At 43.1% G+C, this 27,567-nt stretch overlaps 1 protein-coding gene across 1 annotated transcript; it reads left to right on the top strand.

Moving 5' to 3' along the window:
- Positions 1 to 8,810: 8,810 nt before the first annotated feature.
- UBE2N (ubiquitin conjugating enzyme E2 N) lies at positions 8,811 to 27,194 on the top strand. Its single transcript, XM_057424734.1, has 4 exons — positions 8,811 to 8,970; positions 25,322 to 25,568; positions 25,756 to 25,896; positions 26,507 to 27,194. The coding sequence occupies exons 1-4, from the start codon at positions 8,941 to 8,943 to the stop codon at positions 26,545 to 26,547; spliced, it is 459 nt and encodes a 152-aa protein (XP_057280717.1). The 5' UTR covers positions 8,811 to 8,940; the 3' UTR covers positions 26,548 to 27,194.
- Positions 27,195 to 27,567: the final 373 nt, after the last annotated feature.

The raw sequence follows: 27,567 nt of genomic DNA, 5'->3' as shown, positions 1-27,567 counted from the left end.
CTCTGGCACTTCAAAACTGTGGAAAAGTTTCTTTCTAGGCTGCTGTCTCACTGAAGGAAACCCATCCCCTGCTCTTACTTGAACAGTTGGTTGCGAACTTCTCCAGGAAATGGCAAAACAGTTGAGCTATTGTTAGGCAACAAGTGCTATACAGTAATGAAGGCGGCACTGCACTGGGTGGCTCTGTTGTAGAAGACCAAGTCTATAAATCAGAGCTGGCACCTGGATTAGCGTGGGTTTTGTGTAAGCAGTTGCACACACACATGCACCTCTTCTGGGAAATGGAATGTCGGGACTTGGCTGTTCTAGCTCTTTTGCTGCATATGTAGGAAATTGTTTCTCAGTAGAATTGTTCAGACTGTTCATTAGCAAACTCAATATAAATATTTAATTTATCATTGAAACCAGTGTTTCCAGGAGTAAGCTTTTGGTTTCTTTTGTTTCCTTTAAATCTGGAGTAGAAAAGGTATTATATAATCACACCTACATGTGGAATTGAAATTGTGAATGGATGGGTTTATTTTATTGCAAAAGTGGGATCTTAACAATGGATATGGATGACCCTTCACTCCTGGAACGGCATACTTAATCTTTGTGAGGTTATTCTGCCAATTTAGGGTACAAATTTCTAATGAGACGTAGTTTAGTTATGGTATTAATTCTCAAATCTTCTCAAGTTATGCTGTAGCCAAACAGATTTCTGTAGTTTAAGTCAATCTGTAAACACCCAGAGTAATCACCAAGGCTCATATCAATAGTTTATCTTCATCCTTTAGCAGATCTCGCACCATCTCATCACTGGTCTGTCTGGTTACTGATAAGAAGTCAAGCAGCAGCTGTAAATAACAGTTGAAAAGCTAAAATGCTTGTAATGGTCATATGCAGCCTGAGTAATTTGTGTTCCTGTTGATTATTGTAGCTCAAGTAAGCAATATTATGCCTCCATTCAAGCAGCCACTTAATGAGAAGCAATTAAAGGTTATTTGCTACAGTGAAGGCTCCTACTTGCAGCATCCCATTCTGATGTCCTGAGTTTGTAAAACATATAACTGGTGGGTTTGGTGGATTTGCTTCTTCTCTCACCCAGCACTGCCAGTTAAGATCATTCAAAAATAGTCCAGTGACTCTTACACTTAGTGCTGAGTGAAAAACACTGCAGTTTTTTTTTTTGTGCCTCAGTTTCACCATTTGGACAGGAGGATTGTAACGACTCTTGTAAAATACTCTGTGATTTACTGAAGAACATTTTAAGATAAAATCTAGATACTACTATAAGAATTCATTCTCTATGTGTACATACAGACATCTGGTTTTTGCTGTTGAACAGATTTTCAACAATACTTGACAAAAATATCAGACTGCTTTTATGCAAAATAAAGACTCTGGGGTTTGAAATAGAGCTGTGATTGCAGTAAGACTTTTATAAGATTGCAAAGGGGGGTTAGGAGAAGGAAGTAAGATTAGTCAGCCACAGGCTCAGCTGCCCTTGATGCACCCACTCAGTGAGTAACTTAATGACAGCAAAAGCTGTCATAGGAAGATGGTCAGCATCTGTGTTGAATTGTTCTGGGAGTATTAATTGCATAATTGCAATTAATTCATTACCTTTCTGCCTATAGTCACATTATAAAGCACTTTGTTGGTGAATAACAAACTGCTCAATAGCATAGTTGCCTAACTTTGTTCTCAGAACCGCTGTAATCCCAGTGATGATATGATCCTTGCCCAGCAGTGGCCATGGATTTGCGAGAGGAGGATTGTGCTCTCCATCCTGGCCTTTGCATTGGTGTGGTGGGATAAAATAAGCTCAGCCAACAGCACAGGTCACTGCTGCAGGAAGGAGTAAACCTACATCTGCCACAACTCATTCTGCTTTCTACTGCTTCTCTTGTGTGAGCTCTGATGCTTCAGTGAGCTGGTCAGAAAGGTAACTCAGCCAAAAAATTAAACCCCATACCATATAGCTCTGTATCAATAGAAAGAGGGAATCAGGAGCATAGGGCAGAGCACAGGGAAAGGGAGCAGGAGCCCAGTGTTTCCTGAAGCTTCTCCAAAAAGTTAAGAGGCACCAAAGCTGGGTTAGCAACTCATGGATACTACAAGGGGCAGTTTCACTTCCAGTTGTGTTACTTACCTGTTGCTGTCTCTAGTGGTTGCCAGTCTCTGGTGCTTGTTAGGACCTCACTGTAAGCCAAATCAATTAACCATTCCAGCAGAAGGCCAAACTGTATGTCTGGTTTTCTAACAAGTTAGTGCACTGAATCAGCTCAGCAGTCTGACATGCCCCAGGAGTGGAGGAAATGTTGTGCGTGAGAAAAGAGAGTAAAAGACTGAGATGGGAAGGGGAAGTAAGAAGTCCTCTTTTTGCCAGACTGACTCAGCTGCCTGGTATAACTTGACCTCAGATGTGTGGTTTCTCACTATCCCTAATGCAGTGAACTGTAGGCAGTCCCCTTCTCGCACTTTAGGTATGGGTTCCTGTCCCCTTTCCTTTGCCAGGCCTACACAGCTGCCTGACTGCCCGCTGTTCACATCAGCTCACTGCTCACCCAGCAAATATTCACGCTTCTCGTCAGCTCATCTTCCATGAGATCCTCATGTGAGCTGAGGGAGCAGTGTTGTGTGGCAGAGGAGGGCAGGAGCCATCGTACCAGCAATGCAAATACAAAGCGGTGTAACCCTGACATGAAACTACACCCTAAATAATCACAGTGGAGGCAAGCTTTGGTGGAGCTAGGCTGTAGGAATGAACTCTGATTTAAATGAGGACTACAGACGACACCAGTCTTACTGAGCACTGTTCCTAAATCTCCTCTGGAATGCAAATATGGATGTTGCTTTGTATAAGTCAATCAGCAGCAACTGTAGAGTGACAAGATGGCTTTTCTGAAACGAACCTGCACTTTCAGGTGCTCTGAACTCAGGAGCAAAGAGAATCAGGGAGCAGCAAGAGTGGCACTGCTCCCTCAGGGTGAGTGAGCTGGGAGCTGAGGGCACCCCAAGGCAAGCCAAACCATGACCCACCAAAGGGCACAGCCCCACTGCACCAAAGGCAGATGAGCAGAACAGGGGGGTTACTGCAGTCGAACGTGTCAATGGTCCAGGGATCATCAGGAAGGATATGGTAACAGGCCAGGTCTGAGGCTGGTCCAGGAGCTCCTGGCACTCATGTGGGCACAGCTGAGGTGCTGCTTAGGAAGGACTGGACACCCAGTCCAACCAGAGAGTGAGGGTAGAGGCCCCAGTGAGGCCAGAACAGCAATTAAGGTCTATTTGTGCAAACAGTGCCCTGACACAAAGCTGTGGAGATTAAATAGCATCTAACAAAGCCTTTACTAAGTGCAATACAACCATCCAGAGTCCTTTATGACACCCTTGAACTGTTTATCAGCATATATCTGACAACATACAGGCATATCCCAGATCTCCTCACATCCTGCCTGAGGTGCAGGGTTTGTTTCAGGATATTAAGGGAGCAAACAGCAATTGCCAGTGGTAAGCCAGCATCAGACAGAACTCCAGGCAGTAAGTCTAATGAAAACTTTCAATTGAATTTAAACAAAAGTATCAATCTAAGTAACTTCCAAACACACAACATCTAAATCTTTCAGCCCAGCAAAAGAGAAATGCCATGTTGAGTCAGGGAGGGCAGCTGTCTAAATGAGGATGCACGACTTCATTACTTGCACTACTAGGTATGAAAGCAGAACTTTTTTTCCCATTGAACCTTTATTTTACTAAAACAATCAAATAAACAGGCAACAAAAGGATTGCTGAAACACTGCAAATTTTGATAAACTACACATGTAGCACTTTGGAAAGTTAGTTTTGGGGATCTACTTTTTCTTCTCCCCTTTCCACCTCTCTGTCCCCCCCTCCCATGCCCTCCAAGAAAATGTTAAGGTGTTTATAGGTGTTTTTAATGGCATTGTCATATGTTTAAAGGTATATGTAGCTTTGAAAACCTGGATAAAGAATCCCTGTGCCATACTGCTCAAAATAAATAAGCTGGCAGAGAGGAATAAATACATTTTAGCAACAACACTGAACACCAAAGCAGGAGTGCTGAAGTACTGCTCTACCCAGGGAAGCAGAAAGCACAAGTATGCTAGGCTGGATCCCCTGTGGTGCTTCTCCAAGGATGCCTTCCAAGACACATACCAAATGGAGGATATGCACACAGGGTGGTGCAGGATGAGGTCCAGAACCCAGTTACTGTGGCAATAAGGGCTGAGTGGAAAATCCTGAAGGACAGGGGTGAACACTGGACGGTCATTGGGTTGGGAAAGTGCCCGGGAGATGCAAGAATGTCCAGGGAGTGTGGCTAGCTTGAGGAGACCAACCTCCCTGGCACATAAGTGTCTTGTTCCAACTCTCATCCAGGGGATTAATTTGCCTCCTTTGGGAATTTGAGAATGCTGTAAAAGAAGGACACTTTTTTACTACAGCTTCTCCTGGAAGATATCCCTTGGTAAAAAGTGAGTGCAAAGAAGCAAAATCTAAAGCCAGTATTCTGGAGTAGCCAGTTTGGATGGCTTTTCCAACATCTATATGGATACTTGGGGATCTCTGCAGCAGTCCTTGTAGGAGCTAGAATGGATAAGGGGAACATCCTAATATCTTTGTAGATATGACAACAGAAAACAATGGTTTTGTTCAATGCCGTCTCCTGAGCAAGTGGACTTCAAAAGCCTCTTCCTAAAGAGAGCCAGAAAGAGAGGTGTCATGGAAACTGCAACTTCCAGGATGTGGCAGGCCACTTATTGAGCAACAAAGACACAGTAGCTTGCCAGGTTGACTTGCTGCAACTTCAGACTGAAGCAAGATTCCTGGTCTACACCACCTGAAAGAGGACACTGAAGGCAACACTAATAAATTCAATATTCATTTGTTTGAGCCAGCTGTGCTCCACTCCACTTTTGCATCTCACAGACATAGAGCAAGGTTCACAGAACAGAAGTTCCAGCACTTTCAAGAAGCTGAGTAGCATTTTACTCACTTTCAGCCTAAAGGCATCCTTTGGTCCATGTTTTCTTCCACTTATGACAGTCTTCTACAAACAGTATAACAAAATACACTGGTTTCCAATTTGGTCTTGAGGATACGGCCCAGTGAAGAGTCTTTGATGTCTAATGAAGTGTTTGAGTCATGGAGTCTTTCTCCAAGCGGGATTACCAGCAGCATTATTTATTTCTTTTGTCTTCCTACTTTCTTAAAATTTGCAAGGAATTGCTGTCTTTCACAAAGAATTGCTTCAACTCTCCAGCTGTATCTTCATCTTTGTCTGATGAAGGCCATACAATGCATACAATGGTTACCAGCATGGGACAGAAGGGTGAAGAAGGATCATTTGGTTTAGGTACAGTTTCTGGTCTTGGTTCCTAAACTGCCTATTGTATTATGTGAAATTTACACAACATGGAGAGAACAATTATAAATATAACCTAAATATTTGCATTCCTTCTACATATGTCAGTATACCTGCTAACTCAAAACAAAGGCTCCTAGTTATAACTGGGTGTCATAGCAACGTGATTACAAATATTTAGGTTATTCAGGAAGTTTCAAAATTGTTTCAAAATTATATGAATGCTCATTTCCTCTTTTCACCAGCCTTCTGTCCTTGTTCTTTTTTTGATCCTTACTCCCTAAACCAAGTTCACTGGAATCCTCTCCTCAAAAGCAGTTAGAGTCTCTACTGTGTGCGTGTGCTGCTCGGTGGTAAGCAGTTATTTATATGGAGGTCATCACTGCATCGGGGTCATCACTACATGTTGTTAATTCATTTACTCCAACCTCGAGCTCTCCCAAGTGACAAATGATTGCAGAAGGTGTTACTGTATTTACAACTTGCAAAATGTACTGCAAAGTAAGCCTTCAGTTGTGAAGATCTGAGGTCTAGAAAAGGGCACTAAATACTGCCCCAATTCTTCCAATCGAACAAGGATTGCTCAAGAACAATTTTAGTATCTCATGGGTTCTAAACCCTTGTATGAACCCAGGCCTGTCATTTACATTTGCCCATACAGAGAACATCTTGAATAGCATACTTTCCATGTAGCCTATTTGCTCCTGGAGAGGGGTGGGTAGCTGTGCTATAATAATTTGGAAGAGGTTTCACGTCTCTATGTGTGTGATCTCACCTACCTGAAAGAACCCCAAACAACAAAAAGCAAGCCCCAGAGCAACCAAGTAGAAAATCACCAAGACTGCTGGCACCAGAATCAAACAATAAGGCACCAGGCATCCTCAGGAGGAGAGGCCTATTAGTCCAGATTATAATCATTTATTCTAAGGCACAGATGTGCTACAGATACTTCAAGGTCTGCAAAGCTAGGAAAAACAGCAGGCTAACGTTCAGCTCTTCCTTACAGCTTTATTTTTTCTTTTCCCTAGAGAACAGCATTTCACCTTTTTAGGTTAGATGGTAAGCACTGTGAAGGTGCTGAGTATACAGAAGTATCTGTTTTAGTTCAGTAGTAGCAATAGGTTGTAATTAAGTAAAAAGAAAAATCCACCATTAAAGAATAGTTCTGTGTGTAACTAGCAAGACCAGATTTTGCTGAAGGACCACATATAAACTGGGCCATTTACCATGCTAATGTATGCAAAATAACTCACCCATATCCACTGCAGAACAGGGGCTGTTATCGATGAATGCTTTACACCACGATTCTGCAAATGTGTTTAATGCATTCTTAGTGTGTCCCACTTCATTGTTGATTTGACTGACTTCAGAGAAAGTTACATCCCAGAAAGCTGGGACAGCAACCGAGTGCTTAAAGGGCTAAGGACATACACAAGAGTTCACGGAGATTATGGGTTTTCGTTGCTTTAAGTGAAGTTTGGCATTACTGGTATGTCCAACTTGAGCCGAGGATGTAAAATACTGTCGAACAGTGCTCCACTTGTTAGTTGCCTTGTATAGTTCCAGCGGCTTGGTGAGAAGGATAGAGAGGGAAAGGTAGGTAAATTTTGAGGAAGTGTTGTGGGGAGGGTGAAGGAGGAAGGCTGTCATGGTCTGATTGGAGAAAACCTGAAGTGCTGGACCATGTTTCAGTTCATGATCCCAAGAGTGAAATTAAGACACAAACAAGGTCAAGTACTGTAATTGATCAGTTGGTTTATTACGAAAGGACAATTATTATACAGAAGGGAAATTATTGTAATAAAGGGGATAGTGATAGACAGATCGGAAAAAAGGTAGAAAATGAAGAAAGGATTTGGAGTGCAGAGAGAGCGAGAGAGAGCGAGTCACCACTGTAGATCCAGCTGTGTCCTGGGGATCTGTTGTCGTCGTCGATGGTGGGAGTTCTTCAGGGTTTGTAGTCGGTATTGGAGCAGAGTCTCCCCCAAAAGGCCATCAGAGGTGGGCGTCCTCATGGAGGTGTCCTTCTGGAGTCCCCTTTGAGGTACCCCGTGGAGTGAGTCTTGTGGAGCTGCACTCATGGCGATGCCTCATGGAGGGTGTCCCTCAGGGTCCATAGTCGTCTGTGGAAAGTGTTCTCATGGAGGTGTCCTTCCGGAGTCATCTTCACAGCAATGGCTCCCTGGTGATGTTCCTCTTGGTGATTACCTTTTCTCCCTTTTATAATGAGTTGGAGGGAGTACCTCTGTTCTTCATGTCACATATTACACGGTCCTGATGGACCAGTTTCCCTGGTCTTGCAACGAGCTCTTCAATTGCACATCTGCACACATTTGCAGCAATTCTTGGGATAATGGGTAGCAATTCCTCACACCAGTCCTGGAGGTAATGGATGGAAGAGTCTTACCTCAGCTCTTTCCCACTCATCTCTCAGGCAATGGACAGTGGAAGAGTCTCAACTCCTCCCACCCATCTCTGAGACAAAAGATAGGTGGAATCCCATCTCAGCTTCTCATACCAGTCTTTCGGACCATGGACAGTGGAGTCTGATTTCACATCAGCCTCTCACAAAGGCACGCTTCTCCTGACACATGCTTTGTGTTATTGTAAATCTTGTGTGATAAATGCTTAAATTTTAGCACACAGAACGTGTTTGTGGTATCTGTGATAGGAATGTCTCAGCAATTATGCAGTCCAGATTTGCCAGTGTCAGAGAACTTTCCATTCTATTAGAGTGTACGGAAATTATGTAGATCATCTTGAAATCCTGTTTTTAAAGTGGTAGAAAACACTTGCCAGCACATCATGTATACACCAGGGTTCTGCTCCTGGCTGTGCTGCTAGCCTGCTTGGTAACCTGTGGCGAATAGCTGCATCCTTCTGTGCTTTCATTTTCCATCAATAATGATGCATAGTGCTTGATCTTACAATTACTGTGCAGCTGTTGTAACATCCTGTGAAGCTTGGGTGACAATGATACTTTAATTTCTACAGTGCTTTTCTTCCTGCTGGAAAGCGAAGAGGTTCACTAACCGGGTATTACTGAGGTAAAGATCTTCTAAGATACCTTTGTGACAGGTTTAGCAACAATCACACTGCTTAAAATCAGGAAACGGTACATATTGTACCATTACAGTGCACAGGACACACCGACCAGGTCTTCATAGTGTCCATGCCGAGCCATGTTTCACACTTCTTTCAAACGGGTTTCTCCTGCCTTCGTAGACAGCCGCTGCTCATTAAGGACCGGGTACCTCGGAGAGGCCATACATAAGCAACCCTGGTAGCTAGTGCCCTGTAGGACTGGGAGAAGCAAATGACTCCCCGGGCCCTCAGGTTGGCCCCAGCCCACCTCAGCCTGGAGACGTGAAGGGAGGCGGCACACCTCAGCCTCACGGCGCCCCCGCCGAACTCCCTCGGGCCGCCGCAGGGGTGCGGACCGGCGCGGCCTACATTGCCCGTCGTGCCGCGCCGAGGGCGGTACCACCGGAAGCTCGGCGCGGACCCACTTCCGATTGTGCGCGAGCTCTGAGCGGAGGCGAGCCCGCGAGCCTGCACCCCGACGAGACAAGATGGCCGGGCTGCCCCGCAGGATCATCAAGGTACCGCCGCCCGCACCGCCGCGCTCCGCGGGAGCTCGAGGGGCGCCCGGGCCGGGGCCCGCGCTGCGGGCACGGTTAGGTCGGGCCGGGCGCTGCTTCCGGCGACTGGGAGCCGGGCCGGGCGGGGGCAGGGCCGCTCCCAGGCCTCCTCCTTTCCTCGCAGGGCGGGGGCGACCCGCCGCCGCTGGAGGGGGGGCCGCGCTGGGCCGGGAACCATCACCGCTTCCCTTGGGGGCTCCCGCTCCCGGCGGCGGCGTTCGCGGGCGGGGCGGGGGAGCGGCCGGGCCGTCCTGGCGGGCGGGAGCGGGCCCGCGCCTCTCACGGTAGCGCCCGCCCGGGCGGTGGCGGCGCCTCACGGCCTGTGTGCGGCCGTCTGGCGGGTACCCGAGCGCCCCTAACATGGGCTGGAGCTCGGAAGGCACCGGGAGCGTCCCCGGTTCTGTCCCGTCGGCTGTGCTGCTTCTCGCCCCGGCCCCGCTCCCCGGAGCAGCGCTCGCCGTGTCTGGGCTGGAGGAGCGAGGGGCTCGGGTTCCCCCTCCCGTGCGAGGAGGGGCAGAACACGGTGAGCAGCTAAACCTGGGCTGCATCCGTATGTCGGGGGCATCGTACCGGTCAGTGCCGGGCCAGCCTCGGTATTGCTGCATGCGCTCGGAGCTGTCGGCCCGTACTATGTTAGTGTGTTCGTGCTGGCAGTTCAGTGTCGTGCTTCGACTTTCATTCATCGAGCTTTGTGAGGGCTTCCAACTTCGGTGTACTTTCAGTTGACCCTCCGAGTACTGTTTCTGTCCAAGACTTGAATGATTTGGAGCCAGTCAGTGATACAGGTAGCTGCATTGCAAGCTACCAAATGATAGCTTGGGCTTGGAGCTAGCGTGGATGTTTGTGCAGGGCTGCTGTCTGCCACTTGATTTGCAGTGATGTGAATTGGAGCCCGCAAACTGGAAATCACTCCCTTTACAAAAGTGATTCCAGTCAGATTCGTTAGCTCTCACATGAAAAAACAGCACCCTTGTTACTTGTTGAAGTGAACAAATGTCACAAATAATTTATAATGCTGCGAAGCTCTCTTGGTTGAGTGCGCAGTGTTGGCAACCACTGTAAAATGCTTGAGTGTAGGGTATGTTAAAAAGTGGATGAAAAATAAAACTGTTTTTCTCTAAAATCGTGTTATCTAATAGCTCATAGAGGAGATGAGGTAAAAATAAAGCAGGAGTAGCATTTATCTTGTGTGAAACAAATTAACTGATTCTTGTTCAGAATTGTAAGCAGTAAAAATAACAAAGACAAATCCTGCAGAATGAGTTGAACACTCATCCCGCTGATATCTCAGGTGTGAGAAGGAGCACTGATTCATAATACAGTGGAACTGGTATTCATCACAGAGCTGTGGTAAGAGCTCAGTCATGAGCCTGGTGCCTGTGTTAAATTTTACTAGCTCTTGACAACTCCTCTGAACGAAACCAAGGAGAGCACCCACTTGTGAGCTGGTGCATTAATTCCCTTCTTGGTGCTGCTGTTTTTTTATGTTTTTCTAGAAAAACGAAATGGAACAATTTGCACATGACTCATATCAAAGATGTGCGATGGAATGGGAATGTCTCCTTTCCAGCAGGAGAGGGGACGTGGAGAGACCTGGAAATTACAGATTTCCTCTAGAGGACCCCCCCCTTGGAGTTTTGGGGGTTATTATCTGTTACAGGGTGGTGTGTATGGGAGGTTGTGTGTTTCCACCTATGCATTATAGGTTGTCTGCAGCCAGTCCAGAGCTTTTAAGTCTTGGATTGTTTGTGTTAGAGGACCAGTTCTTTAGTTCCTATGCTGTGAATAGGTTAGGTTGCCATATGTGCATGTAGTCCAGGGCTTGAATCTGCCTAAAGCCTTAGAGCCTCAAAAATGTGCAAAGTCATATTTTGAAATATTGCAGCTGCAGAGGTGCAGACCTAGAAATAATGCTGCTTGAGTCTTCAGGAGTCTCGAGTGAGAATTGTTCTGACCTTTTCCATCTTACCAGTCTTGAGTTAAATTTCCTCTCGCTGGTTGCCTTGGAGGGAAGGATGTGTTGCTGCTAGTGAGAATTTGAAAGATCAGGGAAGGAAATGGAAGAGAGGAAAGAGTTACAGAAAGGTGAAGTAACTCCAGTAACAGGATCTGATTTTCTTTATGCATAATAATGATTTGATGATAAATAAATGGCTTAGGTTACAGCTGGGAAAACACCTTCTCCCTTTGGCCCACATGCACCCTTTGTGTTGCCATCTGGGGGAGACTGTTGATGACTGGTGGAGCTAGGAGTGCATGTTTGGACTGTAATGAAGTCCAGAATCTAGCTAACCGCTCAAAATGCAGTTGGCGTTCCTCATCTTGACCGACTGCTGGCAGATGGCCTGGCTCTCAGGTTGACTAGCGTCCCTGTACTCTTCAGCCTGCTTCTTTGCTATGTGCAGGCTGTCATCTAGCCCAGTGGGAGAGGGGTAGCTTTCCTTGTCTCAGCAGAGAGCTCTAGATTTCCAATACTTTCCCCAAATTCAATTAAAAGGTGACAGTAGAGATGTTGCAAAGCAGTTGTTGCAGAAGATATAGAATTACTCCTGGTTTGCTGTCCTCAGTTTACTTGGAAACACAGACTTTAAATGAGTGTGTGTGTGTGTGTGTGTGTGTGGGGAATGATCTGTAAGCTCAAGAGATGACTTGCTTTAGATTTATGACTTCGTGTTAGCGCATCGCAAATGGCAAGTAGAAAATGATGATACAGTTTTGGATCTTTAAAGATATAATCAGAATTGGAAAACCTTCTCTCTTGTGAAACGGAGAAGACGTATTTTTATTGGCTTCAGTAGCCCAAACCCAGGGGTCACCTGCGAATCACCTTGAAAACAAAATCTGCTAATGGAAGATAAAATAAAAATGTGGTACAGCACATTGACATAGATGTGTGCATTTGATGCTGTAAACTTTTTTCCTACTATTAAAAAGTATTTCCAGTATTAAAAAATAAGCCTTTGCAATATACACAAGAAATAAGCCAATGGTTTTTACTTTCAAGCACTTACTACACCAATTCTCTCCAGTGTTGCAAAGTCACGTAGCTCCAGGAATTGAATTGCATCTGATTTTTTTTTTTTCCTTTTTTTTTTTCTCTTGGCTGACATTCAATCTACCTCATTGCTGTGTCAAGTGCAGTTGGTAGATCTGAATGGGACGGGCAATGCTGCCTCGTGTCATCTTCTCAAATGTGTTTTTCTTCTGCTGTTTTCACTGCTGCAATGATCTCATCATTCATGATTTGATGTCCAGGTCTACGTGTTGGCCGTGTAGCCAGTTGTTAGTAGCACTTCTGTTACAGTCACTGCAGCTGCTGTTGTGAAGCAACCATGTGAAGCAACCATCTGAAGCAGTATGTAAGACTCCTTCAAAAACATTTTTTTTCTTTATTAATGAATTTATCAATGTTATATTACTGAGGCTTTGATTTCCTCCCCTGCACGGTAGTGTGTTGCTGGCGGCGATGTTCCTTCCTTGCTGTTTCCTGTAAGAAGCTATTTCCACAATCCTCCTAGTGAGCTCCTGCTTGCTGTATTTTTTTTTTTATTTTTTTTTGTTGAGAATCTGGGTAACATTTGGACTGCTGAGTTACAAAATGCTACCTCAAAATGTAAGATTCCAGGGAGAAAAATCATGGAGAGTCTCATGGTATATGTCATGATAGGCACCTACAGCATTCTGTATTAGAGGTCAGTATAACCAGCTTTATATCTTTTTTAAAATACAAATCAGGTATTTAACCTGCAACTCCTGAAACTTTCTAGAAGTTCTTCTACAGTATTACTGCAGCCAACTTGAAGATTCTTACTTTGTCTTGGAAGCTATGGACTTCTGGGGAATGGATGTCTGTCTCTACATGAGTATGAAAGTCACCATTGCTTTTTTGATTTCTCTGCTATTTCTGGCCATTTTTTTTATTTCCTGAATAAAAAGTAAAATAAAAAAGACTGGAGGTAAACTGAATACCTTTTTGTGATATGTTATGTTTGTTTGAATGGTGGTTGCGCATGGAAAATGTTCCTTCTGGACAGTGCTGTTCCTTGGTATTTGTCAGAGAAGCTCTTTATTTATAATGGCTTTTTGTCCCTTGCATGCTTTTTGAATCTTGTGGATAACTTTGAATTTGACAGACGGGTGAAAATTTAATGGATTTTCAGAGGATTTTTTTGTACTATTCTTCTAAAAGCGTCTTCCCCCTGTCTCCCCAACAATGTAGGAAGGTGGGAAGATAATGGATATGCTACTTTGTGACCCTCATTGAGTCTTTTTGCAGGGCAACTAGTACAGCATAGGTTGGCTGTGGTAGTGGGAGGGGTATATAGGCAGGTGCTGGAAGCCTGAAGTTTGGTAGGACACATCCTTTGTGGAGGTGTAGGAGGGAGGCTGAACAGAAGGCCCAGGCCCAGAGGATAAGAAAACTTCCAAGGGTAGGTCAAGGTACCAGTTTTAAAAGGAAAAACATGGAGTCTTAATAAAATATCTTAAAGAGGACACTGATAACTAACTTTCTACAGCCTTTTTCTTAAAGAAGCTTTCAGTAGACACTAGAGAATCAAAACTGGAGAAAAACAAGGAAATAATCCAACTAAACACAAAAGTTCCTGTTGCTGGACCACTTTCTGGTATAATACTTGAGTAACGTTGAGGTAGTACAAATCTGTAGTACCCCAAGCTTTCTAAGACTGATGCTAACAGGTTTTTATTGCTTTGCATGCAGTTGTTTTACACTGGAAACCATGGAAGTGTATCAGACAAGTATGGTATATAATAAAGGTTTGTTTTGTACAGTACAAAACAAATCCAGTGTTTCATAGTTACATGTGACTGGTGGGTTAACAGAAGAGACAAATTTTGCTATAGATGATGTGGTGGGTTGACCCTGGCAAGACACCAGGTGCTCTATCATTCTGCTCCTCAGCTGCAAAGGGGGAAGAGTGTACAATGAAAGGGTCAACACAAGGACACAGAGATCACTCACCCGTTACCACCACGGGCAAACCAGACTAGACTTGGGGAAATTAGTTAAATTTATTACAAATCAAATCAGAGTAGGATAATGAGAAAACAAAAACTGAATCTTAAAACACCTTCTTCCCACCCCTCCCTTGTTCCTGGGCTCAACTGTACTCATGAATTCTCTTCCCTTCCCCCTGTGCTTCATGGGGGACACTGGGAATAGGGGTTGCAGTTCATCACATGCTGTCTCTGCTGCTCCTTCCTCCTAGGGAGGACTCCTCACACTCATCCCCGGCTCCAGCATGGGGTCTCTCTCATGGGAGACAGTCCTCCATAAACTTCTCAGCATGAGTCCTTCCCACAGGCTGCAGTTCTTCACAGACTGCTCCAGTGTGGGTCCCTTCCATGGGGTACAGTTCTTCAGGAGCAGATTGTTCCAGCCTGGATCCCCTGTGGGGTCACCCATCCTGCAGCAAACCTGTGCCGGTGTGTGCTCCTTTCTCCATGTGGCCACAGTTCCTGCCAGGATCCTGCTCCAACACGGGCATCCCACAGGGTCACAGCCTCCTTAGGACATCCCCCTGCTCCCGTGTGGGGTCCTCCAGGGGCTGCAGGTGGAGATCTGCTCCACCATGGACCTCCAGGTGCTGCAGGGGTGCAGCCTGCCTCACCATGGGCTGCACCATGGACTGCAGGGGAATCTCTGCTCTGGTGCCTGGAGCGCCTTCTCTCCTTCTGCACTGACCTTGGTGTCTGCAGAGCTGTTGCTCTCCCATGTCTCACCCCTCTCTTCAGCTGCTGCCACACAGTTCCTTAACTGTGTTATCCCAGAGGTGCTACTACCATCACTGATGGGCTCAGCCTTGGCCCATTGTGGATCTTGAAACCACTGGCATTGGCTCTGTTGGGCATGGGAGAAGCTTCTGGCAGGTTCTCACAGAAGCCACCCCTGTAGACTCCCGCTACTAAAACCTTGCCACAGAAATCCAATGCAGATGGTATCTGGACATTTGGAAGCTTTGTATGAATTACTATTTGCTTTAACCAGACTTTGGCACTGCCCTGTATGTTAATGCAAGACTAATGTAAATGTGCTGTATCAGCATGACTACAGGGATGGTTTACACTATTAGCTTAGTGAATTTAGTTATGCCTAACTTTACTATAGCTGCAGATGCACCATGAAAAGCTGGATCTGTGCTAGTACATAGATAATCCTATAGGAATTTGCATAGGATCTCAGCTTCACTGTTCCAAAATTCTGTAATCTGCTATGGAAAATTTGAGATCAAAGTCATTCTCAGGGGAGAGTGATGCTGACCTTAAAAATGCCTCTCTTCATGTTACTGCTGTTTGGCAACAGGGTTGTCTTCCAAGAATGGGTGGATTCTGGTTTTGTTTATTTATTATATATTTGTTTTCTGGGAAGGTGCAGTTACCTGGAATACATTTGTCTTTATCTTGTTCTGAGTGACTTCGCAGTGGTGATGGCAACTGGGAAACCAGAAGTGTATGAGGGAAGATTGTGAGAGATTCAGAGTTCACAGTGATTGCTTAGCGTTGCTGTAGTTTCAGGTTGCTGGATAGTTTTTCGTAGATCAAGTGCTAGTTAATGGTTTCTAAATCTAATGTATTGCTGTTCTATTCTTGCTTTTTTACAGCTGATGCCTTTGATACATTGACCCTCAGAGCATGAAATTGCTTTGTGAGGTGGGTGGGGGTAGATACAGTCAGGGCCAATAATGGGGTCTGGAATCTGCAGGGTGAAGAAAGCATTAGTGCACAGAGATGTTAACCCAGTAACAAGTCCAGGAAGTGGAGCTATGTGGGGTGCTGACACTTAGGGATTATATGGCAAAGAAGGCAAGAATTCATGTGGAGGCCAGCTACTGGAAGCCACAAGTGCAGCCTTCTATTCATTATGTTTGACCTTTGCTGTACACTTTAATGGGCCTTATTGCTAATTCTTTTTTTTTTCCTAAAAGGCAGACATTTTTTACAGAAGATTTTCCCCAATGTAGCCGTTTTAAAGTGGTATAATTTTAACCTAAACATGCTGAAATCTCTCTGACAATATACATCTGCTTAGGTAACCAATTTATTTTCAGTAATGCTGGTTATAGCCAGTTCTTTACATAACTGTAGCTAATGAATTGATAGACCCTGAAAGAATTTGTGCCAGAATGTGATGCACTGTTGTAAAAAGTTTTTGAATTAAGTCTTTGTGGTTTTCTGAAGCATCTTTATCCCTATATGTAGGAGACAGTTTTGACTGATATATTTCACTTTCTCCTACTGCCTCCCCCTCAAAAATCAAAGTGAAAACATACATGCGGCTTACCTTCTTGTGTGCAACTTATCAGTTCTTGGTGGAGGAGATCAGTGTGGTTTTTTCCCCCCCTTATCCCACTCTGACAGAACAGCAGAAAGTTGCCATTTGGCAAGTAATTATAACTTGTCTGTGTGCCAGTATGCAGCTAAACCCTTCAGTTTCTATTTCATACCCCCAAATTAATCCAAACTATTAGCTGTAGTTGGAAGATAACAGCACCAGCAGCTGGCAAGAATATAAAGCAAATGTCTGCTGTATGTAGTCTGAATTGAAATGTTAAAGTTGGTATTTTACGTCTTTGTTTTTTGTAGGAAGCCAGCACAAGGTGGAAAAGGTACTGTCTGGTTAAGTTAGATTAACCACAATTTCTCAAGGTGATTGGCCTGTGGTTCATGGTGAGCAGCCTTACTCTATCAAAAGGTTTTGTGCCTCTGTGTTAAACTTGGTCTGAGGGGCTGATTTGACTCAGAACTCTGCAGTAAAGGTTATTTCTTAAGCCAGATCAGTTCTGTGATCTCGTTTGTTATTTGACTTAGCAGACGCTTGGGCTGATGGAAGGGGTGCATGGGACTGTGACTGTACAAATTAGCACTGCTGCTGGGAAGTCAGAGCTTCCCATTCTGGCAAACCCTTGCCTTTGACCAAAAGGAGAGGTGGAGGTAGTTACAGATGTGAGTGAAATTAAGAAGGGCTGAAAACCAGGTTGAAGTGGTGGAAGCCAAAGCATTTGGCTCAATTGTGAACTCAATAGCTGAAGCCAATGAATAATGAGATAAAATACTTCCACACTCAGTGACTAAAACTTAGTGCAAATTAGGTGTAACTTTTTTGTTTTTTTTAATATCTTCACTTTTTGCTATTGTTAGTGACTTTTGATCTGCTTTAGAAGTCTTCCTGGAGTACTTGGCAGCAAATGCCTGCTCTCCCCGAGGAAGCAAATATTGAAGAGACTGGTGAACAGTCAGTTAAACTGAAAGATACCTGTTTTCTCATCGCATCTCCCACATAAATTGGTATGTGTGTACCCTCCAATGATAAGTGTTATCATTTCAACTGTAGCAGAAAATGGAGCTAGTGCTTTCATTTTAAATCTGTCATCTCTTTTTGAAAAACTCTGATTTACAGTATCATCTGTGGAGTTTGTCTACGGCATCCTCTATGAAACTGCTTCTGGGTACAACAGTTCAAACACATTTTAGATTAAAAGTTGCCTTGTGAATTATGCTGTAGTGGCTTGGCCAAATGCCCATCCAGCCATGCTCTCACTCTCTGTACCTCAACCAAGCACAGGGAGAAAATAAGATGGAAAAACTTACGGGTCAAGACAAAGATAGGGGGAACACTTACCAATTACCCTCATGGGCAAAACAGACTGGACGTGGGGAAAATGAATTCGGTTATTGCCGAGTAAAATAGAGTTGGATGATGAAAAACAAACAAAATACCTTTTCCTCCTTTTCCAGCACTCAACTTCAATCCATCACTTCCGACTCTGTACTTCACCTGTCCCTGATGGTTGCAGGGGGATGGAAAATAGGGGTTTGTGGTCTGTCCATTACAGCTTCTCTCTCCTGTTCCCTCCTCCTCATGCTTTTCTCATGCTCCGGCATGGCCCTCTCCATGGGCTACAGGGAATCTCCTGTGGTGCCTGTAGCACTTACCCTCCTTCTCTGACCGTGCTAGTTTTGCTCATAGTGTCCTCCCCCACGCTCCCCATTCTCTGTGTGATATTTTCTGTCTTTTCTTAAGTGCATTTTCCTAGATGAGCCACCAGCTTGGCTGATGGGTTCAGTTGTGCCCTGTGGCAGGTTTGTTGAAGCTGGTTTTGTCTGTCCTCTGCTAGATGACAGTGGATATCAGTCAACCTTTTGGGGGTTAAAGATCTAGTTAAGAGTGCCCAGTCCACTTTTCCTAAGTTGAGTTGAGAATGCTGACAGGGTTCACTTTCTCAGGAGATTTGCAGAATGGTGATTTCTGGCAAGGGGGCAACAGGAAGCACTGGGAGGTGAGCTGTAATTCCTGTTGCAGTTTAAGTTCTTGTTAAGACAAAGATAATTCATCCATCATCTGTCTTCCCTGATCCGTTCAGAGTAAAGGCACCTAGGGTTAGCTGAACCTACAGGTAAAGGTGGATATTACCTGCATTCTTTCACTGTCTGGGGGAGATTAGAGAGAGCTTGTACCTTGCCTTAGCCTGACAAAATTGTCGAGGGTAACCTCCATCTTATTGGGTATTGTTGAAGGTAAATAATTTGACTACTGCATAGAGAATTAAGCTCGTAATTGTGCTGCTGAAAATGGCAAGGAAGCTATCATTCCCCTGAGACGTTGCATAAAGATGTGGTACTGTGCCATTTAAAATATTTAACAGCTCTAAGGCCTGCAATATTTTCTCCTTGTGTAAGAGGCTTTCTTAATGTTTTCTGTTTTCAAGTTTCAGAATTTTATCACAGCTACGTTGACCTCAGAAAGTCTTACTGATATCTCTCTATTTTTTTAAGGTACTAGCATAAAGCTGCTAGTCAGGGATGCTTTTCTGTAGTCTAAACACTATAAAAGGTTTCTAGATAACTGTTTATAACAAGTGTTGAAGAATTTTGTAGATGGATGAAGACTAATTTAGCAGTTTGCCATCTGTTACTGAAATTAGCCCTGTTGGTAGTTAAGCTTCTTCCTTTGGAATGAGGCGGTAGCCTCTGAGTTTCCTTTTTAGGTTGGTTACAGAACAGTAATCTGTTACACTAGTATCTTGCTGTGATTAACGCTGCAGGCTCAACTCCTCAAAACAGCCCTTTAACCCAAACGAGCAGGCTGTTCCCCCATTCTTCCGACAACATGTGTTTGCACCCTCCTTTCTGCTGGCACAGCTGTTTGTGTGGACATGTGGTGAACTGCATTAGCACTCTTCTCTTTTGCATGATTTTTTTTCTTTTCTTCTTCCAGATCAGCTGCATGCTGTGTTTGGCGCAGATATGCAGGCAAAAGTGAAGGTGTGTAATAGGCTGAAGTTGTAAGGCAGCACGGCTGTTTTCTTCCTTCCCCAGGGGCTGTTCATTTATCAGGTTAAAATGCTGAGGGTTTGTTTTAAGGTCTTTCCTGAGCCTTCTCTTCTCCAGGCTGAACAAGCCCAACTTTTTCTGGCTTTCTTCATAGGAGAGGTGCTCCAGCCCCCTGATCATCTTCATGGCCTCCTCTGGGCTCACTCCAGCAGGTCCACGTCCTTCTTATGCTGCGGACCCCATAACTGCACACAGTACTTCAGGTGGGGCCCATGAGAGCAGAGTAGAGGGGTCAGAATCACCTCCCTCAAACTCCTTTGGATGCAGCCCAGCGTATGGATGGCTTTCTGGGCTGCTAGTGCCGCTGCTGGGTCATGCTGAGCTTCTCATTGCTAATCATATCACTGAAGGCTTGTGGATTGATATGCAGGTTTTTTTACTTATTGAAGCTAACTGCATAGCGGTAATATTGAATATGAAATAAGAAAGCAGGGTTTTAAGGAAATTAAGCAGGCAGACAGCTGAATTACTAAGCAAAGCAAATTTGGCTGAAGACATGGAGCTTGGATTTCTTTTTTGAGCTAGTTTGTGCTGACTTTGCAAGCAAACTTCTTTCTCAAATCCTGGTGGCCTCCATATAGTAGCCTTAAAGTTCCTGTATTTTGTAGGTGGTAAATATTGATTTGTGCCTACCTCTTTTTAGCTGTATCCCTTGGAAGGCATTGTGAAATCTGTGGTGATTAACTGTTACCATAGTACAGGGAATGGGCTTGCAACTATTTTTCCAAGCAAAGAATATCCTTTCTAAAAAGCAATGAAGAAGCTTTTAAAATTGTCTAATCCCATGCAGCAATTTCTTCCCTTGCTACTGGAGTAATTTCTGTCAGGCAGGTGAAGCTTTAGACAGTTCAGCTGCAGTGGCTCTGCTATAGAAGAAATGATGTTTGAGGGGTCTTTTTGCAAGCACTTGCGTACTTGAATTTTCTAATTGTAGTTATTTGCCAGTATGTCAGTGTTTGATCCTGTCTTAGTCTGTTGATAGCAAGGAAGACTTCTGAAGTACCTTTTTTCAGGCTTTCAGAAACACTTCTGCAAGACTGAAGGTGGTTAAAATAGTAGTGTTATTTCTAATAGATTCATTCTTTGTATGCTTCTTCATGTCTTTGTGTGTGCTAGCAACCGATATTTGTGCATGTCTGTATGGAAGCATCTTCTGGGTTGTTCAGCTCACTTAAAGAAGGGCTCTGTCCTCTATATAGACCAGAAGAATCCTGGTGGTTATGTCTGCTTTTCAGTAACTTCTTTTTCCCTTCCACTGAAAGCAGGATAACCAAACAAAAGCTCAAAGAATGAAACATATCCTGCTGTAAATTCTTCTCTTGTGTTTGTGTAGCTTCCCTCAGTCTTGGCAACCTGAAAAACCCTCACTCCCACTGTCTGCTCTGTTGGCCTCTTCTAAAGATCATGGCACTCTCTCTTCCTGAGCCTTCTTGTCTTCACAGGTTACTGTAAAAGCAGGTTGAGGGTTTCTTCCCCCCCCCCCCCCTCCCCCAAGGTACAAATAGTTTTCAATTTAATGTCTTTATAGAGCATAGCTATGCAGAATGTCAGCTACACCATCTGTCCCATCCATATCATCTGTCATTCTACTTCGAGCCACCTGTGTTAATAGGGAAAGCTTTGCTTTGCTTGTCAAAACACCTTCAACACTTCTGTGGTTTTTAACCACTTAAATAAAAATAAGAAAAATAAAATTGGGGGGGGGGCATAATCAGTTGTGAATGACAGTGTGTTGTTTTGGTTTTAAGAGCTGACTGTATCTTTTGGGTTATTTTGGGTTTATTAATTTTCTTTAGTCAATGGAAATCATGGAAAAAGTGAAGTACAAGCAAGAGCAAGAAGAGATCTCAATCTAAAAACACTGCAGAGTCTGACAGATAGAATTAACTGTCTACAGCACCATGGGATACTTCGTTAAATGCTTTAGAGCTCAAAATGTGTCCTGAAATCTCTTCTGTGAACCTTGATTATGCTAGGGGAGAGCTAGCAAGAAACACTGTTAAAGTGCTGTTCTGGAACACTTATTTGATGGAAGTTTGCATTCCCATGAAAACAAAACTAACTGCTCTATTGTAAAAATATTTACTGTGAGCAGCAGAACTTCAGAACCTGTTTTTCTGTGAATCTGTCCTTTTTCCTTTATGGCATGTTAATATCTGTGTGTCCCAGCTCTTTTTACTGGCAATTTTTTTGGGTTTTGTTGCCAGGCAGGAATAGTACATACTTAGGTGGAATAAACTGGCCAAACAGCATGTAATATGAGAGTTCTTCATGCGTTTCTCTTCAGTGGCAGTGAGCTTGGTTTCTGTCTTGGCCACTGACAGCTTACAAAACGTACAGAAAAGTTGAAATTGGACAAGGGTTCAAAGGCAGTTTTGGGGAGGAGAGGGGCAAGTAACAGTTCGCACAAAACTTACTCAGCTAAAAAACTGGGGAAAGTAATATAAAATTACAGCAGAAGATCAACATATAGTTGAACTTTTCCTTGTTTGTAGGTTGAGTCCACATCTTGTGGGTGACACAGGGTGGTTTTTTGATGTGTTTTTGTGTGTGTGTGAATGTACACTTAAAACTTCATCATTGCAGACTGGTTTGTGTTGGAAGGGATGTTAAAGGTCATCTAGTTCCAACCTCCTGCCGTGGGCAGGGACACCTTCCACAGGACCATGTTGCTGACAGCCCCATCCCTGCGTACTGATAACTGTTTCTCTCAAATATGGCTTATGTCTCCAAATCTTATGTCAAATCAAATTGGTTGTCTTTAACTGGCCATCTTACTGTAAAATGTGAAAGTCAAGTTCCTGATATTACCTTAGAACTGGACTTACTTGTATGTTTAAGCGTTTTACATGCTTGGACCTTAAAATGTAACTTTTTGGTTAATTTTTCCCTTCCTGTTCCATTTCCATTGTTTCCCCCAAAATGTATTTGAAGAGATTATTATAAATATCTTCATAATTGAAGGGCAAAAGCCTTATTTGCTGTCAGAATTTAGCAGGTGGTGTTGATGTATTTAAGTACAAACATTTCATGCTCTTTTAATAAATGGCATCTTTCTTGTGGGTTTTTTTGTAGTCTAACAAGCTTGTCAGTGTTCTAAAAAGATGCCTTTTCTGAACCTAAGATGCTTCTCAGCTTTTGTGTAAAACAGTAGTGATGTATGTTCATAGGAGTCACAACCTGTCATTTTGTGTGTGTCAGGAGTTTAGCCTGATGCTTGCTCTCTTGGCATGGTGGCTTCATCAGAGCTTGGTGGCTATGAGAGATGAGAGTCGACCAGTTACCTCAGATTTCTTGCAAGTATTCCTCCTCATCTCTGCTTGAAAACAGCTTCAATTATGTCGATAGTGGTGGAGCTCCATGCACAGTGCAGGAACTGAGGCATGATTGCTTAAAGCGTTTTTAATGTAATAGTGATGTTCCACAGGGGACTTTTAGAAGCAGCCTCAGCACTAGTGTAGCTGTATGCAGCAGAAATGCTTTTCTTTGCTCTCCCCTTTTCTGTGGTGTTTTATAGCAAGATTACCACGTCCACATGATATAGAGGCATAAAGGGCTGTGTGAACATGATGACATACTAGCAGCGGAATAGCCCCTTCAGTGTAATACAGTACCACCATTAAAAGGATCGTTTTTCTCATACGTGGGCTCTCCTGTTGTTTACTGGGAAATGGTTATTAGTGGCAGAATGTGCAGCTTGCAGCCAGGCATTGCTCTGTCAGTTATGCTGGCAGGTAGAAGTGCTGATGCTGCTGCCAGACAACTGCTGATTCCAGGTTATTTTAAGCCAGGATTGGCTGCCCACTATGGTTACAGTCAGCATACTGTATGCATACTGGTATAACTAGAGAGGCAGTCTGGAGACCAGAGTGGCTGAGTGGAGGTTAGGGACTGCTGAGATCAGGCCAGCTATTAAAATGTGTTATCCTTAATATTTAAAAATAATAATAGTTTTAAATCTGAGCAGGCCCATAAGGCCCCAAACCACACAAGTAGACAAATTGGGGATCTGGCAAAGTACAAGTGGTAGCAGCTGTGAAGAAGTTTAAAAATTGGATCTTTTCATGAAGTTCGTTCTTCTAAAATTTGAAGTTGGCTGGATGTATTAGTTTGTCTTTTCTGTAAGGCACTGTTTTGTCTGCCAAAACTGTCAAACTGCTTCAGAGGTGGCAGTCCAAATTGTCACACTTACCTGTGGCAGCGCCCACACTGAAAACTTGCTGGAAGAAATAAGGGATGTTTTATGCACATACAGGCATCATGTATAGTTTTACTTTCACGCTACTGAACTAAAGCTTTAAGCGTTCATTATAGCTGCTTTTCTAGAGAATTACTGTACAGGTAAATAGCTAGCAGAATAGAAGTTCTGAGTACGTTATAAATTTGTGTATCATTTAAAATAAGCTTGCTGAAGTGAGCGTAGACAGCTCTAAGAAGTTTGGATGGCCTTCCAGTAAGGTGTGTAAGTGGCATTGACAGCTAATGCCTGTGCAGATAAGTGGGCAATATGTAGTCATAACAAGGAATTAGACCAGATAAATGTATTTTTATGTCTGTGTGTGTACATAGTAATAACTTCAGTGTTATGATTTGTAGGACTTTGATTTTTTGAGACAAATAACTGGATTTTGGCATTAATTACTGTGACTGCACTTCTTTATTTTTTTCTAAAGTGATGTGTTACTTAACTGCATTAAGGCAGCTGTGTCACTTAAATGGTGTGTAGATTTATTTCTGCAAGATGTCAGTATTGTAACACTCCTGTTATGTTTGAAGAATGGATTAAGCCAAGTAATCAGTCCACTTGGTTTTGTGTTAATGCTATTTATAGACACAAAATAAATATGTGATAAAACTAGAATAATAATATACCTACCAGTTACCATTTTCTGTCAATAGAACTAGGATAATTTTACATTGTGAAAGCCAACACAGAGATGGTGAAAAGATTAACTGTATGTAGTAAAAACAAGTTAGAGGAAGGGCAGGAAATGGGGCTCAAATTACCTGAGGAAATGAGGCTTCGGCAGGATTTCTTGTCCCTGCCTAATGTCCTCTTGCCCATTTTGGCCTCACGTTCCTTTTTTATAAGGAGAAGTAGAATGGTGCCTAGAACTGGCAGCACAGGAGAGGAAAGGTGCACAGGACTTGGTCAGTCTGTCCACTCAGTGCATTAGTGGGATGGATGGTCAGAACGTGGGCAGCTCTTGACTATGGGCATAGTGTGGTGTCTGAGGCAGGGTTTGTGCTGTAGGCTAAAGAAAGGACCACAAAGAATACAGTTCTCTGTAGGAAACCAGACTTCCTAAGCTTGTGGCTGGCAGAGGAACTCGCCTGTCTCCTACTGCATGTTAGGGTGACTTTAAAAGTAGTTCTGTGTAGGCTGAAGGTGCTCACACCAAGGCTATTTATGCATACATATGTGTAAATATATAACACATCCTTAAAAACACCGTTAAGTGTTGCAGCAGAGCAGTACATGAAATTCCTCAAAGCCTGGATCTAATTCCAGTACAAATGTTCATCCTAATAAACTTGTTAGAGTAAACCTCGAACACTTTCTGTGAGTGATTAACCCCTTCTTTGACTTCTCACATAATGCGATTTTCTCTTTAAGATAAAATGGGAAATGGTATTTTCATTGTGGTATATTAAAAACAAATAGCAGCTTGGCAGTAGTTTAATCAAAAGTCATGAAATTTGAGAACACTTCGTTACCTGCTAGCTTGTGCTATAGAAGCATGTGCTGTGAGGGGTCTGAAAGGAGTTGCGTACCAGTTTACCACATTCTTATCTTTCTGCAGATGTTCTTTGACTTTAAGGTATCTATCTAACATTGTTTCTGTGGCTGTAGGCAAATAGCTCATAATGAATACTCGTTGTTTTGAAATAGTTTGTACAGGTTGCATTTATTTTAAATCAGTTGTATTTGTTACATTGCCTCCTCTTCTTTTTTTTCTAGGAAACCCAGCGCTTGCTGGCAGAGCCAGTCCCTGGGATAAAAGCAGAGCCAGATGAAAGCAACGCACGTTATTTCCATGTGGTCATTGCAGGTCCACAGGATTCCCCCTTTGAGGGTGGGACATTTAAACTTGAACTATTCCTTCCAGAAGAATATCCAATGGCAGCTCCTAAAGTACGTTTCATGACCAAAATTTATCATCCTAATGTAGACAAGCTGGGAAGAATATGTTTAGATATTTTGAAAGGTAAGTGCTACCTTGGTTTCTTTCTTCTGATTTTATTAAGTACAGAAACCTGTAAATGGGCCCTGAAAAGAGATTTCGTATGTTAAAAGAATACCTTGCTTATTCTTTAATCTGGGAGAGGAAAGCTTGCTTTTGCTATAGGCTGCGGTGAATATGATGTTTCACACTGCTGTAAATGTCTCTTCAGATAAATGGTCCCCAGCTTTGCAGATTCGTACAGTCCTGCTATCAATCCAGGCTTTGTTAAGCGCTCCCAATCCAGATGATCCACTAGCAAATGATGTAGCTGAGCAATGGAAGACCAATGAAGCCCAAGCCATAGAAACAGGTGATGTATCTTACATTTTTTTCTATCTAGTTTTAGGAAGTAGCTGATTATACTCAGTTGGGGGATGTAAATACCAACCTCTTGTTTTATGTTCACAACCTGCAGGAATAATTACTGCATACTGTCATAGTCCAGCTGCCCTGAATGTGTCTACAGTGGTCTGTTTTCAAGTCTGTGGTGCTTGCTAGAAGAAAAGCTCTCTTGATCTGTTTCATTGAGTGTTCATGTTGCTAAGCTTGCAGGCGTGTCTAATTTGGAGTTGTGGTAAAGCAAAGTATACACTACTGCTTTTCCTCTAAAGCTTAAGGCACAGGTATCTGGTTTCAGAAGGTACATCTCTTCCATACCCGCTTCTGTTGCGTGCTGTTATGGACTGAAAGAATTACTACATTATGCCTTTCCACTTCTGGATCCAGTGCAGTCAGGCCACTTCTGTAATATGAGGAATTGTCAGCTGCTGGAGTTCAAAACTGCACTTAAATCTCAGAACTGATATATTTTGCATACTTGCAACAGTGGCATAAAGTTATCTTTCAAAAGAAATATTTAGTTACTTTAATAGAGCCCTAAAAATACGTATTTTCTTAAATGTGTTTCCTTTTCTTTACAGCCAGAGCATGGACTAGGCTATATGCCATGAATAATATTTAAATGCGCTTTGAACATCCAAGTGTGCATCACTTCTCCTGTTCTGCCAAGACCTCTTCCTTTTTGTTTGCATTTAATGGACACAGTCTTAGAAACATTACAGAATAAAAGCCCAGACATCTTCAGTCCTTTGGTGATTAAATGCACATTAGCAAATCTGTGTCTTGTCCTGATTCACTGTTGTACCGCATGAGCAGAGGCTAGAAGTTATCATCTGGATTTTTGTGAAATTGTTTGAAAGCAGCAGCACATCTCTGCTTTTAATCATTTTTCCCATCATGGTTTAAGTATAAGCACTGTGAATGAAGGTAGGCAGGGTTAGCTGCAGGGCTTTTCGTCTTAATTTTGTGGGCTCCTCCTCCCTTTTTATGGTGATGCTAATTGCATTGGTAAAAGCAGCTAACCAGTTATACTTTAGAATATACCCTCTAGCCCAGTCTAACTTAGACGCTGTAGATGGACAAGCTTCATTGTTTGAACAGAAAAAAAATGGGAACATTAAACATCCATCACCTTCACTAATAATATTGTGATTCTGCTGTCAAGTGTAGAAAATCCCCCCAAGAAAAAGCTTGTGACCATTTTGTATGGCTTGTCTGGAAAATCTCCTGTAAATCTTATGTTTTAGTAAAATATTTTTTGTTATTCTACTTGGCCGTTGTACAGTTTATTTTGCTGTGTTTTCATTTCTCTAATGTGACATCGTATTTAAACAAAGATGGAAACCAGAACTACGATTTGTTTTCACCAGTCTGACAGATTAAACAGAGAAGAAAGAGAATTCACAAGATTTTTTTCCTTTTTGCTTCTGTTTGCTGGCTGATTTTTATTAGCTTGTGTTATGTGGCTGACCTTACCTGGCCAATTTAATATGAAATTGAATTTGGAGTGACTTTTAGAAACAAGTCTCTGATGTAACCATTATAACCATAATAATAGCAGTGCGTTGATATGCATTTTCGTGGAAATAACCAAAATCAAGCAGGAGGTTGAGAGCAGATGACAGCGCTAATTGTGAGTATC

Source organism: Pezoporus wallicus, unplaced genomic scaffold, assembly GCF_028554395.1.
Source record: "Pezoporus wallicus isolate ANWC-B61680 ecotype Strahan unplaced genomic scaffold, APGP_CSIRO_Pwel_v1 scaffold_3294, whole genome shotgun sequence".
NCBI lineage: Eukaryota > Metazoa > Chordata > Aves > Psittaciformes > Psittacidae > Pezoporus > Pezoporus wallicus.
Note: the sequence above shows the minus strand (reverse complement) of the source record. Positions and strands in the feature narration are given on the sequence as shown.